At 44.6% G+C, this 14,545-nt stretch overlaps 2 protein-coding genes across 5 annotated transcripts in view; one reads left to right on the forward strand and one right to left on the reverse strand.

Moving 5' to 3' along the window:
- The window catches only part of LOC141148310 (guanylate-binding protein 1-like), a 1,084,899-nt gene that overhangs the window by 179,946 nt on the left and 890,408 nt on the right, over positions 1–14,545 (reverse strand). The gene's annotated exons all lie outside the window — the stretch shown is intronic.
- Positions 1–14,545, forward strand: part of LOC141148309 (guanylate-binding protein 6-like) — a 291,205-nt gene that overhangs the window by 56,462 nt on the left and 220,198 nt on the right. For 3 of the 4 annotated variants that reach the window (XM_073635617.1, XM_073635618.1, XM_073635619.1), the window contains 2 exons: positions 2,296–2,398; positions 8,384–8,577. The exons of the other annotated variant lie outside the window; for it this stretch is intronic. In XM_073635617.1, the coding sequence (XP_073491718.1) occupies positions 2,296–2,398; positions 8,384–8,577 (297 nt within the window). The remainder of the gene's footprint in view (positions 1–2,295; positions 2,399–8,383; positions 8,578–14,545) is intronic. 4 annotated transcript variants of the gene reach the window in all.

A 14,545-nucleotide genomic window follows, 5' to 3' on the forward strand; every position in this document is an offset into this window, starting at 1 on the left:
TCTGCTTCTGGTGTTCCCTGATCACCCTTAAGCCCCGTACACACGGGTCGAATGTTGGGAGACATCAGTCGGTTAAAAGAAAAAAAACATCCGGCATTGGCTTGGTGTGTATTCTGGCCCGTCCGACAGAAGCTGGCTTTGGTCGGATGTGCATGCTTGAAACCAGCAGCCAACTCCTGATAAACGCTCTCAGCCAATGACGGAGAGCGCTGATCAAAGAGTTCTGGTTGGGGGGGCCGTCTCCCCGCCAAAACGCAATAGCTGAGCGGGGGGTGATCACTGAAGTAACTTTGCATAGTAAGTACAGTGTCTCTCTGGGTTGAAAGAAAAAAAAACTCATAGTGTATATTCCAGGCTTCAGCCTGACTCCGGATGCCAACAGGCCCCACCTGGCTTTCATGGCTGCTAGGAGCTGTTGGTGTTTTTTAATTTCCCCAGACTGTGTCCCAGTATTTCCATTTTTTTACCCCTATGATCCCATCAGACAGGCCTGCCCGGAGCTTCCAAAACGTTTCTGTTTGGTCATTTTTAAATAGTTTGGCCTATCCACAACTGGTCAAACTTTTCAGAGGTTCACTCAGCTTTAATAAATATAACAATATAAGGTATGTAATTATAAAGATAACTGTATAAGAAGGGAAAGGCATATTTACAGCTCATGCAATGACCAATCCAACACTAGTTTGGTAAACTTCAAAGTAGTTTGGACTCTGAACCTGAACCCCACTGAAATCAATTGGATGTGAAAATTTCAAATTTAAAAAAAAAAATTCTAAGCTAATCGGCAAGAGGGTGTCACAAAATAGCATGGGGAGGTGAGCACTGCCTTGGGGAGCCAATACAAAAAAAAAAATACACTCAGCCATGATCAGTGATTTTCTATATGGTTAAAGTGAAACAAGTCTTTTAAATAACATGCCTTGTGGGGTTCCCTAATCCTTCTCATGAAGGGGCGCATCTCTATTATGTACAAAAAGTGCAGCAGTAGCACTAACATGTACAAGGGAAAAAAATTGAAATTTTAGCCAGTAAATGACAGTTCATTGACAGATCCTTAAAAAAAAAAAAATCATACAAGCATACAATTTTCGGCAATTTAAACTGTATTTTTTCTTCTTTTTTAAATGTCACTTTTGCAATAGCACATCCTACAGTAAGAAAGACAAAAACGTACATATTCCCCCTAATATGCGTACTAGATCTCTTGAGTCAGGTATAACTTCTAAAGCGGCATCTCACAGAAAAAAATGCATGTCCCCCCCCCCTCCCCTCTGGGTCTAGTATGGAATTTAACACCCTTGACGTCAACTCCCACCGGCCCTTTAAGGGGTTTGTAATGCCAGGAGGTGGGGTTTGTGACCATGTGACTGCCGTGATTGGCTGTCACAGTGGTCACATGATCGGAAAACTCCTGATCGCAAGCAACGATCGGGAGGTTTTCATGAGCCACCGCTCACCTTGCATGGAGTGCACAGGGCGTGTGCTCTCGGCACAGCTCTGTGGATGCTGTTGCATGCAAATATGCGGCCGCTCTGCGCCATGGCCTGGCCATCAAGAGGCAGCATATTTGCGTGCGCTCTGCGCCTAAGTGTTAAAGGGAACTCCATGCAAATAAAATGCATGGGAGGCCCCCTGAAAATCCAGAACCTTAATTTCAGACACTTAATCCAAAATTCAAGACCCTTAATCCAAACATGCAGCCTGGCTGGTCAGGAAAGGGGGGTGGATGAGCGTGCAGCCCCCTCCTGAACCATACCAGGTTCCTCTCCCTCAAAAAACAGGAGCATGGCTGGTGGGTGTGGAGGTCTGTGGGTGGAGGACTTAATCTGGAAGTCTCCTTTAATAATAAGGGGGCTCCAGATACCACCAGATGGAAAATTTAGGGCACCAAAATTCATCTTCAATTTCGAGGCTTGACTTTTTGGGTATCTTTTTACTCAGCCCAACCTCATCTTTTATATGTGATGGTAAACATGGTAATATATTCCATTTTTGTGCCCTAAATGTAACTTTGTTTGCTGAAAATATATGCTTGATAAACCGTTATGCAAATAGTGTGAAATAAAAAAACTGGAAGTACCAATATTTTATTCTCCATGGTCCCTGCTTTTAGAAAATATATAATGCTTAAGGGTTTTAACTAATCTTCAGGCATAAAATTATTAAAATCGTTTTTTAAACGTGCAAGAAAAACGCAAAAATGGGTTTGTCAACAAAAGAGTTAGACGTTAGACCCAGTCATCCAATAGCTGCAATATTTTACAATACATCTTTGCCTTTGTTCACTCTCTACAGGCGGAAGCGGTGCTTCAGGAATACATGACGTCCAAACAAACTGATGAAATCCTAATAATACAAAAGGACAAGGACCTTAGCAAGGAACAGAGAAAGAAAGAAGGTGAAATATTTGCTCATTGCCACTTACCATGACAATTAGTAGAAAGGATTTTCTTAATTACAGTGCTTGATCCTTTTTTACTACTACTATTATATACAGTGGAACCTTGGATTACGAGCATAATCTGTTCCAGGAGAATGCTTGTAATCCAAAGCACTCGCATATCAAAGCGAGTTTCCCATAGAAGTCAATGGAAATGAAGATAATTAGTTCCGCATTGACTTCCATGGCATGCAATACCTCATGTGGCCAGAGGTGGGGGGCGCTGGAGAGCCTCGGAAATACTCAAGGACAGCTCGACTGATCTCAGAAACCCTCAGAAAGGTTTGGAAACACTTGGGAACTGAGTATTTTCGGGTGTTTCCAAGTATTTCCGGGTGTTTCCAAGTATTTCCGACTGTTGCCGAGTATTTCCGAACGGCTCGGAACAGCTCCCAACCATTCTGAGTGTCACCGGCACCCCAGCACCTCTGGCCAAATGCAGTACTGCACACCCCATTAGCTTGAATTCTGCTTGTTTTGCAAGACAACACTCGTAAACCGAGTCAGTATTAAAAAAAAAAAAGTTGCTCATTATTCAAAACGTTCGTTAACAGCTTTACTCGTAAACCAAGGATCCACTGTACTTGAAATTGTGTACTACTATTTGTGATGGCTGCATTAGTTTCCTTTCCTCTACTTTTCCCTGGTGATCTTGCCAACAACACACTTCCTGTTCCATAATGTATCTGTGGAGGATCAGTGTTGTCACTCTAGGTTCCTCTCCTGATTTATAGGGCGTACACACGATCGGACTTTGTTCGGACATTTCGACAACAAAATCCTAGGTTTTTTTTCCGACGGATGTTGACTCAAACTTGTCTTGCATACACACGGTCACACAAAGTTGTCGGAAAATCCGATCGTTCTAAACACGGTGATGTAAAACACGTACGTCGGGACTATAAATGGGGCAGTGGCCAATAGCTTTCATCCCTTTATTTATTCTGAGTATGCGTGGCACTTTGTCCGTCGGATTTGTGTACACACGATCGGAATTTCCGACAACGGATTTTGTTGTCGGAAAATTTTATCTCCTGCTCTCCAACTTTGTGTGTCGGAAAATCCGATGGAAAATGTCCGATGGAGCCCACACATGGTCGGAATTTCCGACAACACGCTCCGATCGGACATTTTCCATCGGAAAATCCGACCGTGTGCACAGGGCATAAGACTTCTCCTCTTACAATGGAACAGAAGGTGGGGGATTGGCGTTCACAAAAGGTAGCTGAGAAACTTATTTTTTATATTTCAGTTCCATATTCAGTGATAAGGATACTGAATTTCAAGAAAAGGTATTTTCTGCACTACATTATGGTTCTTGGGTTCAGATATACTTTGAACTGAAAATCTGTACTCAGGAGGGTAAAACAACACTTCACTTAAAGCAGAGTTCCACCCAAAAAGGGAACTTCTGCTCTAAGTACTCGTGACCCCCTGACATGCCACATATGGCATGTCATTTATTATTTTTTTTTTTTGGGGGGACCTAGTTCCCACTTCCTATTCTGGCACCGCGGCGCGAAGTGGATGTTCACCTCTCCCCCCTCCCTCCCTGCAATCTTCTGGGACACGTCACAGGTCCCAGAAGATTGCCGGGCCATTCCTAACGCCATACCTATGCTTTGAACAACTTTGTTGAAGTCTTTAAACCCTCATTCAGCTCCAATTTGAGAAGATCATAATAGAAGCATCAATATCAAGCATCTAGCAGGCCTCAGCAGGATTCCCGCAAGCTTCAAGTGCTGCTGAAGTCTTCTGAAGCCTTGTTTAAAGTGACAACCAGCACTCCCATTATGATCTGTGTGTGACCTCCCCAAAATGGGGCTGAATGGTGTTTTAAGTTTCCATATGTCCCCATTTTATAGAGATAGTCCCCATTGTGAGAGGTTTGTCTGCAAAAATGGGCTTCCCTGGATTTCTGACCCCTGTACGCTATGCTTTAAACTCTCTTGACCCATAGCAGCATAGGTTCAGTTTTTTTTTTTTAAACATACTCTTTTAAGCCCCACCCACTGTTAACACAATGTCAAGTTTTGCTGCATGCTACGCACACCGCATCATTGTCCTTCTCATGACATCCAGTCGATCTTGTCTTTATACCTACAAAGTCTGCGTATCTCTGAGACCAATTGTTTTAGGGGGTGTTAAAAAGGGAGTGTGAATTTTTGGGTGTGGCTACAAATGAGGGTGTGGTTTTGTGGGTGTGGTCAGTAGGTTGTCCCCTGAATTTATATTGAAAATCTGGTAACCTTACTTAAAAAGCTTCAACAAAGTTGCTTGTAGCTACGAGCTGAAGCCCAGATGGGCACAGCCTAATGTTTCTGATTTATGTACCTGTAATGGACAGAGCAGAAGGTTTAAGTTTGCTTCCTATAACAAGGCCAAGAGGTAAAAAATTGTATTTATTTTTACATTTATTGGGGTCCATTCACTAATGTTTACTGCATGTGATAACGCATTCACGTGACTTATTTTCATAAATTACCACATGCGCTAAATTAAGTCCAATTCATACCGCTAAATGAAAAATATAAGTAAATTTCATTTAACCACTTGCCGACCGGGCCATAGCCAAATGACGGCTACAGCGTGGTCGGATAACTCTGGGAGGGTGTTATATGATGTCCTCCCAGAAAGACGCTCCCACGCGCCCCCGTGCATCCGGGAATGTATGTGCCTGTCGGGTCTTCAAAACCCGGCGCCTCACGTATCTGGGTAAAGGACAATGACAGTGGCCCTTTACCACGTGATCACTATGTCCAATGACGGAGTGATTACTTGTCAACAAACCGGGGCATGTCTGGTTCAGCTCCTTCCCTCTCCCTACACCAATCGGTACAGTGTGTGAGGAGAGGAAGGAGCTGGGTGCAGCAGTGCTGTGGGCTGAACCTGAAGTGCCCACAGCTCTGATCTGTGCCCATCCATGGCTCATCCATCCTCATTCATGTCTATCCATGCTCCATTTATGGCTCGTCCATCTTCATCCATAGCTCATTCATCCAAAAATGGCTCATTCATGCTCATCCATCCTCATTTATGCTCATCCGTGCCACATCCATGCCACATCAGTGCTCATCCGTGCCACATCCATGCCACATCAGTTCTCATTCGTGCCATATCAGTGTTCATCCATGCCACGTCCATGCCACATCAATGCTCATCCATGCCACATCCATGTCACTACAGTGCCTCACAAAAGTGTAATAGGTAGTCAAATTAGATTTAAAAATGTATGTCCCTGACGGTGCTCCCTGCCTGTTGGGCCTCTCTGTGTGGCCAGGCTGTGGAAAAGTCTCACATGTGGTATCGCCATACTCCGGAGGAGTAGCAGAATGTATTTTGGGGGGTCATTTTTGCTATGTACATGCTATGTGTTAGAAATATCTTTTAATCTAACAATTTTGTGTAAAAAAAAATGCTTTGTCATTTTCTTTCCACATTTTCCAAAAACTTGTGGAAAAAAAATGACATGTTCAAAAGACTCATTATGCCTCATAGATTATGCGTTGGGGTGTTTACTTTGCAAAATGGGGTCTTTTTTTGGGCACTTCCATTGTCCTAGTGCTCCAGGGCCTTCAAAAGTGTGTGAGAGTCTGGAAATTAGATGTGTAATTTATATCCCTAGAACACCTGACGGTGCTCCCTGCATGTTGGGCCTCTCTATGTGGCCAGGCTGCGTAAAAGTCTCACACATGTGGTATCGTCATACTCAGGAGAAGTAGCAGAATGTGTTTTGAGGTGTAGTTACAAGTATGCATATGCTGTGTGAGAGAAATAACCTGTTAATATAAAAATTATGTGAAAGATAAAAATATATAAAAAAATCTTCATTTTGAAAAGAATTGTGGGAAAAATTACAACTTCAAAAAACTCATCATGCCTCTTACTAAATACCTTGGAATGTCTACTTTCCAAAAAGGAGTAATTTGGGAGGTATTTGTACTTTCCTGGCTTGTTAGTGTCTTAAGTACATCAGGTGTGATCAATTTTCAATGATTGGCACCATAGCTTGCAGACTCTTTAACTTTCACAAAGACTAAACAATATACACTGATTTGGGTTATTTTTACCAAAGATATGTAGCAGTATACATTTTGGCCAAAATATGTGAAGAAAAATTACTAATTTGCAAAATTTTATAACAGAAATTAGGAATTTTTTACAAAATTTTCGGTCTTTTTTTATTTATAGCGCAATAATAAAAAACAAATTGTGAATAAATACCACCAAAGGAAAGCTCTAGTTGTGTAAAAAAAGGACAAAAAAATCATTTGGGTACAATGTTGCATGACTCAGTAATTGTCATTCAAAATGTGAGAGCACCGAAAGCTGAAAATTGGTCTGAGAGGAAGAGGGTTTAAGTGCCTAGTGGGCAAGTGGTTAAAAAGCTCTTAAGTCCAATTAACAAATGGACCAGAGAGTAAAAAAACATACTATATTTACCAACAGGGATTTGCTGGTGGTATTAAATGCGGTATTTGTCAAAAAACAGGGTGGGGGCCCACAATGTTTTTTTGACAAATAGCTGGTTGCTAAGAAGGGGGCTGGGAAGCCAGCCTCGGCATCCTTAACAATGGGTTCACAGCTGAATGTGAATAAACATGACAACTAATGATGAAAACAAAACAGTGTGGCCCCCCAAAAATCAATACTAGACTCTTATCCGAGATTGCCCTCAACATAGGGGAAACACCTTGTCCCTGTGCTGAAGACGACAAAGGCTTCATCCCTTCAACCCTGGCCGGTGGTTTTGGGGGTCTGCGGGAAGGGGCTTATCGGAATATGAAAACTCCTTTTAGCAAGGGGGACCCAAATCTCACCCCCCCACCTATTTGAATGAGTATGGGGTACATTGTACCCCTACCCATTCACCAAAAAAGTGTCAAAGTTATAAAAACAGAGAGACAGTTCTTGACAATTCCTTTATTAAACAGTAAAAAAAAACAGTGTCCCCCGATGACAATCATGACGCCCGCACACCACCAAAACCTGAAAAAACAAAAAAATAAAAAGAGCTCCACTTGCAAGGAAGGTTGGCTGCCAAATGCCTCCTCTACCATTTGACAGTTCTTATATAGGTAAGGGGGGGCCACCTGTCGATGTCACCTGGTGGCACCGTCCTTTTTGTGATGTCATGGACCGGTGCATGCTGTGTCTGTGATGTCACAAGGGGCGGTGCCACCAGGTAACATCGCTAGGTGGCCAGCCATTACCTATATAAAAACTGTCAAATGGTGGAGGAGGCATTCGGTGGCCAGAGGTCCTCGCAAGTGGAGCTCTTTTTATATATATATATATTTTTTGTTTTTCGGGTTCTGGTGGTGCGCATGGGGGTTACTGTTTTTTTTTTATTTTTTTTATAAAGGAATTGTCAAAAACTGTCTCTGAGTTTTTATTAGTTTTTGACAACTTTTTTGTTGAATGGATAGGGGTACAATGTACCCCATACTAATTCACATAGGGAGGGACTGGGATCCGGGGGCTTGTTAAAGGGGGCTTCCAGATTCAGATAAGCGCCTGCCTGCAGAACCCCACAACAACCGGCCAGGGTTGTGGGGATGATGTCCCATAAACATAGGGACAAGGTGCTTGGGTGAGGGGGCAGAGCCCCCCCGCCCCAAAGCACCCACCCCCCATGTTGAGGGCATGTGGCTTGGTATGGTGGCATGTGGCCTGGCCTTCCGGGCTGCATGCTCAGATAAGGGTCTGGTATGCATTGGTGAGTGGATCCACTGACAGCTGATGAGTCATCTGTTGTTAAGGACTCGGCCATCTGCTTCCCAGCCTGCTCCTTAGCAACCTACTCAATGTTGTAAATCACTGCATTAAATAATGCAGTAATTAACTCAAAATTCTTAGTGAATTGCACTTTCACAACTGATTTGCAGCAAGTGTTATTTTACTGCATTTTGAATTGACCCCATTGTTTGCTTTGTTTGTCAGAGGAAAACACTAAAAAACAAATAGAGGAAATGAATGAAAAATTTCAACAAATGCAAGAAGAGCACCGGAGACAGATATTAAATAAAGAAAGAGAGAACTACGAGAGGACTATTGAACAGTTAAAGCATAAGATGGAGGAAGAGAGAAAACGGATGAACGAGAAAATTGAACAAGTCCTCAGGGAGAAGGAAATGGTAATACTAATTAGTTTAATTTGCTACCTAATTTATTCAAATACACTGTATTTTAAAACCTATTTTCACTTTTTGGCCAAAAAACATGTTCCGAATCAAAACTAGAATATGAATGCATCACTAGTACAATGGTTTTATATAATAATGGAGTGTCTGTTTTCTGTGTGGTAGTTGTAGTGCCCAAAAACGAATTCAGTGCACGTGAGAAACTAATCCTAAGTAAATACTACACAACCAAACTTTGTGGAAAACTTCACCTACCTAGATGGCCAAAAGTGGATGTCCCTTCAAATCATTAAGGTCAGGTGATTCCAGTAAAGGCTCCTGTTAATGTGGCAGCATGCAAAGACATTTTAGACAATTATGTGCTTCTAACCTTGTGACAACAGTTTTGGGAATGGCCCCTTTTTGGTCCCAGTGTTATTATGTCCCTGTACACCATAGGCGGGTGTGCCGGGTGTGCCTGGGCATACCCTAACCACTCCAAGCTGTCCCCAAAGATCTGCCCCAAAATGCTGCATTTAACAGTGTGTATAGCCTTCGCTGCCAGGTAGCCCAGGCAGCAGATCGTGAAACTTGCCAGAGCTGCTGTGCTGAGTGTGTGAACTGACAGTGTGGTAATGTCACTGCTTGCAGTGAAAAAGACCATCTGTCAAAACTGAGCTGTGATTTCGGGGGTGGGCGGGCTGAACAGCTGTCAAACACCAGCCAATGGGAAGGGTTCTGGGCGGGCTGCTTTATGTGGCTCCGCCCCTTTCTTAAGCAGCCCAATCATTGGCTGGTGGTTGTTAGCTCCTCGGTCCTGCCCACCCCCGACATTGCGGCTGTGTTGTGACAGTTGGTCTTTCTCCCATTACATGACAGTGTCACACACAACGGCTCTAGCAAGACTCACTACCTCTCCCCAATCAGTGCCACTCTGTGCTGCCAATCAGCGCCACTCTGTGCTGACAATCACTGCCAATCTGTGCTACCAATCAGTGCCACTCTGTGCTGCCAATCGGTGCCAATCTGTGCTGACACTGACAATCAGTTCTGCCACTCTGTGCTGCCAATCGGTGCCACTCTGTGCTGACAATCACTGCCAATCTGTGCTGCCAATCAGTGCCACTCTGTACTGCCAATCGGTGCCAATCTGTGCTGACACTCAGTTCTGACAATCTGTGCTGCCAATCGGTGCCACACTGTGCTAATAATCACTGCCAATCTGTGATGCCAATCAGTGCCACTCTGTGCTGCCAATCGGTGCCAATCTGTGCGGACACTGACAATCAGTTCTGCCAATCTGTGCAGCCAATCAGTACCAGTCTGTGCTGCCAATCGGTGCCAATCTGTGCTGACACTGACAATCAGTTCTGCCAATCTGTGCTGCCAATCAGTGCCACTCTGTGCTGCCAATCGGTGCCAATCTGTGCTGACAATCAGTTCTGCCACTCTGTGCTGACAATCAGTGCCACTCTGTGCTGACAATCAGTGCTGCTAATCTGTGCTGACAATCATTGCTGCCAGTGTCCATCAGTGCTGCCTATCAGTGCCAAACTGTGCTGCCAATCAGTGCAAATCTGTGCTGACAATCTGTGCCCAGTGCTGCCAATCAGTGCCCATCAGTGCTGCCTATCAGTGCCAATAAGTGCCCATCAATGCTTCCAATCAGAGCCCATCAGTGCTGCCAATCAGTGGCCATCAGTGCTGCCTATCAGGGCCCATCAGTGCCCAACAGTGTGGCCTATCGGTGCTGCCTATCGGTGCCAATCAGTGCTGCCATAATACTCGTCTCTGTGATATGCAACTTTATATATAATACACATCAGTTTGAAAATAAGACATAATAGAAACTTAGCAGGGCTGGCGGAAACCCCTCTATGGATAATTGCAATACAAATTAACTTCAAGTGCAACAACTTTTTAGCTGGGAAGTTCATATCATTATACTTTGGAATTTTTGTTTTTTAAATTGTTACACTTAATGTTATATGTTTTAGTTACTATTATAATATAAATTATTGCACTTGAAGTTAATTTTCCACAACCCTTCCTAAGTCCATGTCTTTATGGACATTGCTTTGTGCTCTGGTGCACAGTCATGTTGGGACAGGAAGGGGCCATCTCCAAACTCCTCCCACAAAGTTGGGAGCATGAAATTGTCCAAAACTAAGGGGCCAAGCCCAACCCCTGAAAAACAACCCCACACCATAATCCCCCCCCCCACCATAATCCCCCCTCTCCCAAATGATTTAGACCAGTGCACAAAGCAAGATCCACAAAGACGTGGATGAGTGAGTTTGGGGTGGAGGAACTTGACTGGCCTGCACAGAGTTCTAAACTCAACCCGATAGAACACCTTTGGGATGAATTAGAGTGGAGACTGTGAGCCAGACCTTCTTGTCCAACATCAGTGCCTGACCTCACAAATGCCCTTCTGGAAGAATGGTCAAACATTCCCATAGACACACTCCTAAACCTTGTGGACAGCCTTCCCAGAAGAGGTGAAGCTGTTATAGCTGCAAAGGGTGGGCCAACTCAATATTGAACCCTAAAGCCAGGTGTCACAATACTTTTGACAATATAACGTGTGTGTAGCAATAACTCTCGGTGGAGCTGCTGGTTTAAGTGGGCTTGTTACCTTCACTCTTCTTCCCTTTGTTTCACCGGCACCGGGTCTAGGGTTCCGTTGAGTTTACCTCCGGACGATATAAGCACCAACACTTGAGTACGTTTTCAGTGCTTTATTCAACAGTCAATGAAAGAAGTAGCAGGAAAGAGGTAGAAAGGGAACTGCAGGGAAAACTCAAATACCTTCTGTAAGATCCTTTGTGAATGTCCTTTAGAATTTAGCTTTGTAATCGGATGCGATCCCCTTTGCGGGACGCAATCTTTGCGCGCCTGGATAGGCCTCTCTCACTTGCCTAGCAGCCAGTATGCAGCACGAACAAAAGTCTCTGCCACAGACTTGTTTAAGATGAATTAGTATAATCCTCTGCCACAGGATGTATGAGTGTTGTAATGAACTTCAGACACAGTACTTCAACCTTGAAGCCGACCCGGCAATACTATGCTGTAAATTAACTTTAGGATATGTCCTCCAACCGAGTCACCAGGCCCCTCTCCAGACCAGCACTCTGCGTGATCCTTCCATGACGGGTCCTCCCCTGGGATATCCTTGGCTGTCCAGCTTCTTCCTTTTGGATAGACAGCTCAGGACCATTCCTTGGCTGCTGTGGTAGGCCTCAGACAAGCTTCTGAACCCACCCCTGGGCCGGAGCGGCGTGGGCCTCCAAGACGGAGGACCACGAGGTAGCACTCTAACGCATACCTGTCGGCCAGGAGGGCCAGCAGGTGGCTGTAAAACGAACCCCAAAAAATGGCGTCTGTCCCATAAATACTCTCCCCCAGAATGCAACTCGGAGGACCACCCCCACCGAGTTGTCTACGGGATAGAAAAGCACCCACACGTTGCCTTTCCAACCCCAGCCAATGGTAACAATGACACCCACTGGCTCAGTATAGAAGTACATGCAACGTCAGCCAAGCTGGAACAGAGGCAAATCTAACTTCTTATGACGAGCAATTTACTAAATTTACCTATTCAATGGTAGATCGTAAATCTACCAGCGCTACATGTGTATCATATTATATATATACACGTATCTGTGTTTGAGCTTTGGGGTGCACACCCTAATGCAATAGGCTGCGCACACCTATGCTGTACACAAAGCCAACTTCATAAGCAAATGGTTTGGTAAGCTTGTTGTAGAGAAATTGGATTGGGAAATGGCAGAGGGAGACACAGAGGATCCTGGAGAAAGTAGAGTGGCCTGCACAGAGCCCTGGCCTCAACGCTACTGAAGAACTTTAAGATGAGATGGAACTCAAGCCAGGACTTTTCATCCAATATCAGAATCTAACCTCACAAAAACCCTTTTACCTGAAAATTCGAGCAGGTACACTCCAAAATCTTATGGAAAGTCTTCCCAGAACAGTGTGTGTGTGTGTGCGTTGAGGAATGGACGGGGGATAGGCAATTTAAAAATACTAATTCCCTTGCTTTTGGAATGGGATGTCCAGCAAGCTTTCTCCTTTCTCTCCTTTTATTACCATGGCCGCTTATGATTTTGGTGAATTTCACACTCAGAAACTTTCTTCCAACATTGTAAATAATTGAAAAGCATTTTACCACAGAGTGGTACTGTGGATATGAAAACTAGATAAAAGTTCCACGGCACGATAAATTGAATTTTAGAAGATAAGTTGGCAGATGATGGACTTTATAGACATAACACAGATGTATATAAAAAATATAAATTTATTACAGAAAACATATTAAGCGCACTACCCCCGTAGGAGCTGCTAATAGTTCGTTCCTTTCCACCAGTGTGTTCCATTGCCCCCCCCCCACTTTCCTGCATTGATGACACCGCAAACAGTCTTGAATGAAGAACAATAACTTTATTCCTTCCATGAGCACGTTGCTGAAAGAATATGAAACAAATCTTCTAGAGATATGAGCTGCCTTATTCACTTGGTTCCTGTAATGGTCTGCAAATCCTCTCCCTCCTGTTTACTACCATTTCCCAACCGCACAGTATCTCCAAGTTAAGTCCCAAGAACAATACTCTGAATAGAGTTCTTGGATAGACTGATGGAATTTCGCCCCGGGTGATCCTCAGCACCCTCAGTCTTTGAAAATACTGCTTCCCTGGGTATGCACTCACATGTACGTTTGAGCAACCGTCCATGATTGCCATACTCGGGTCCTCTCCCAGTTTTCCTTCTTTTCTGTTGGTAATAGCAGCCTCTCCTTTTTAGATGTTGCAGATTCTTACTGTAATCTCCTCCATCTCTCCTCCTGTGAAGGCATGTTTCCCTCCTCGGAGGGGAGAGTTCTTAAGCTACACCAGCTTCTACATACTGTCTTCCTTTGCTGTTCTCTTCCCATCAGCAAGCCACAGCCCCCGTGGAGCATGTGACCCACGGTTATATAGGCCTGTAAACCCCTGCCCATACAAATTAATGATAGGCTCAGGGTGACCCATCCAGCTAACTACATCCTGTGGGGGCGTGACCGGATGGGCGGGTGCGTGCTGAGCTGCAGCATGGAGTGAGCGTGAGCGAGGATGCTGTGTGCTCTATTCCACCCCCCGTTCCCTTCTCCCCTACGGACACACAGACGGCTTGCTGGGCGGAGCGGGATTTCTGCGGGCTGCTCACATGGTGGACGATGCAGAGATAGAGTGCGGAGGGGTACCTGGAGATTCGCTGCCTCACCGCCTCCCCCACTAAAACTCTTCAATCCTTAATGGACTATGAACGCCGAAGAAACTCCCGGGCGTGACGTCATCCTCTACACGCCGGTGTGAGACATTCGGCAAACAGCTCTCATCCTTATGGTAACCGTAGAACTGAAGACTTCTAGAGCGGGTACAGTATGTCGACATTAATATGTAAGTCAGAGGCTGTTTAAGAACTACAGAACTACAGATAAACTTTGGATCGGCTCAACCACTGGTAATGTGACATTCCTGCAACAACATAAGATACCTAGGTGTTTCAGTGCCCTGCTTTGCTGGCTGTGTGTACAGTACTCGGGAGTTAAAAGATATAATACAGAGAGTAAATATCGCTCATTTTGTGCTGAGATTGGTTTGGGTTCAGGAGCAGCAGGGGAGAATATTAACCCCCACATCCTCCCATTCTCAGGTGGGGTTACCCTCAATTCACCAATTATGAATTAGCAAAAAGCCCTGGACACCTTTAGCAATTGTAAGGGCGGCAGGCTTGGGTGTGGGGCGGGATACTCTGTATGTGTACCCTAGCTGCTGCATACCGCTGGTGACTACCTGAGCCGCCTTAGTCAGTCTTTGCATTCTATGGTGGAATCTGTTGGGGGGGTAGCACCAACTATTAACGCAGCTGGGGTGGATATGTGTGGAGGGAGCTGTCTTACACCGGGCGCTTTATTTTAAAGCAC

Source organism: Aquarana catesbeiana, linkage group LG06 (assembly GCF_042186555.1).
Source record: "Aquarana catesbeiana isolate 2022-GZ linkage group LG06, ASM4218655v1, whole genome shotgun sequence".
NCBI lineage: Eukaryota > Metazoa > Chordata > Amphibia > Anura > Ranidae > Aquarana > Aquarana catesbeiana.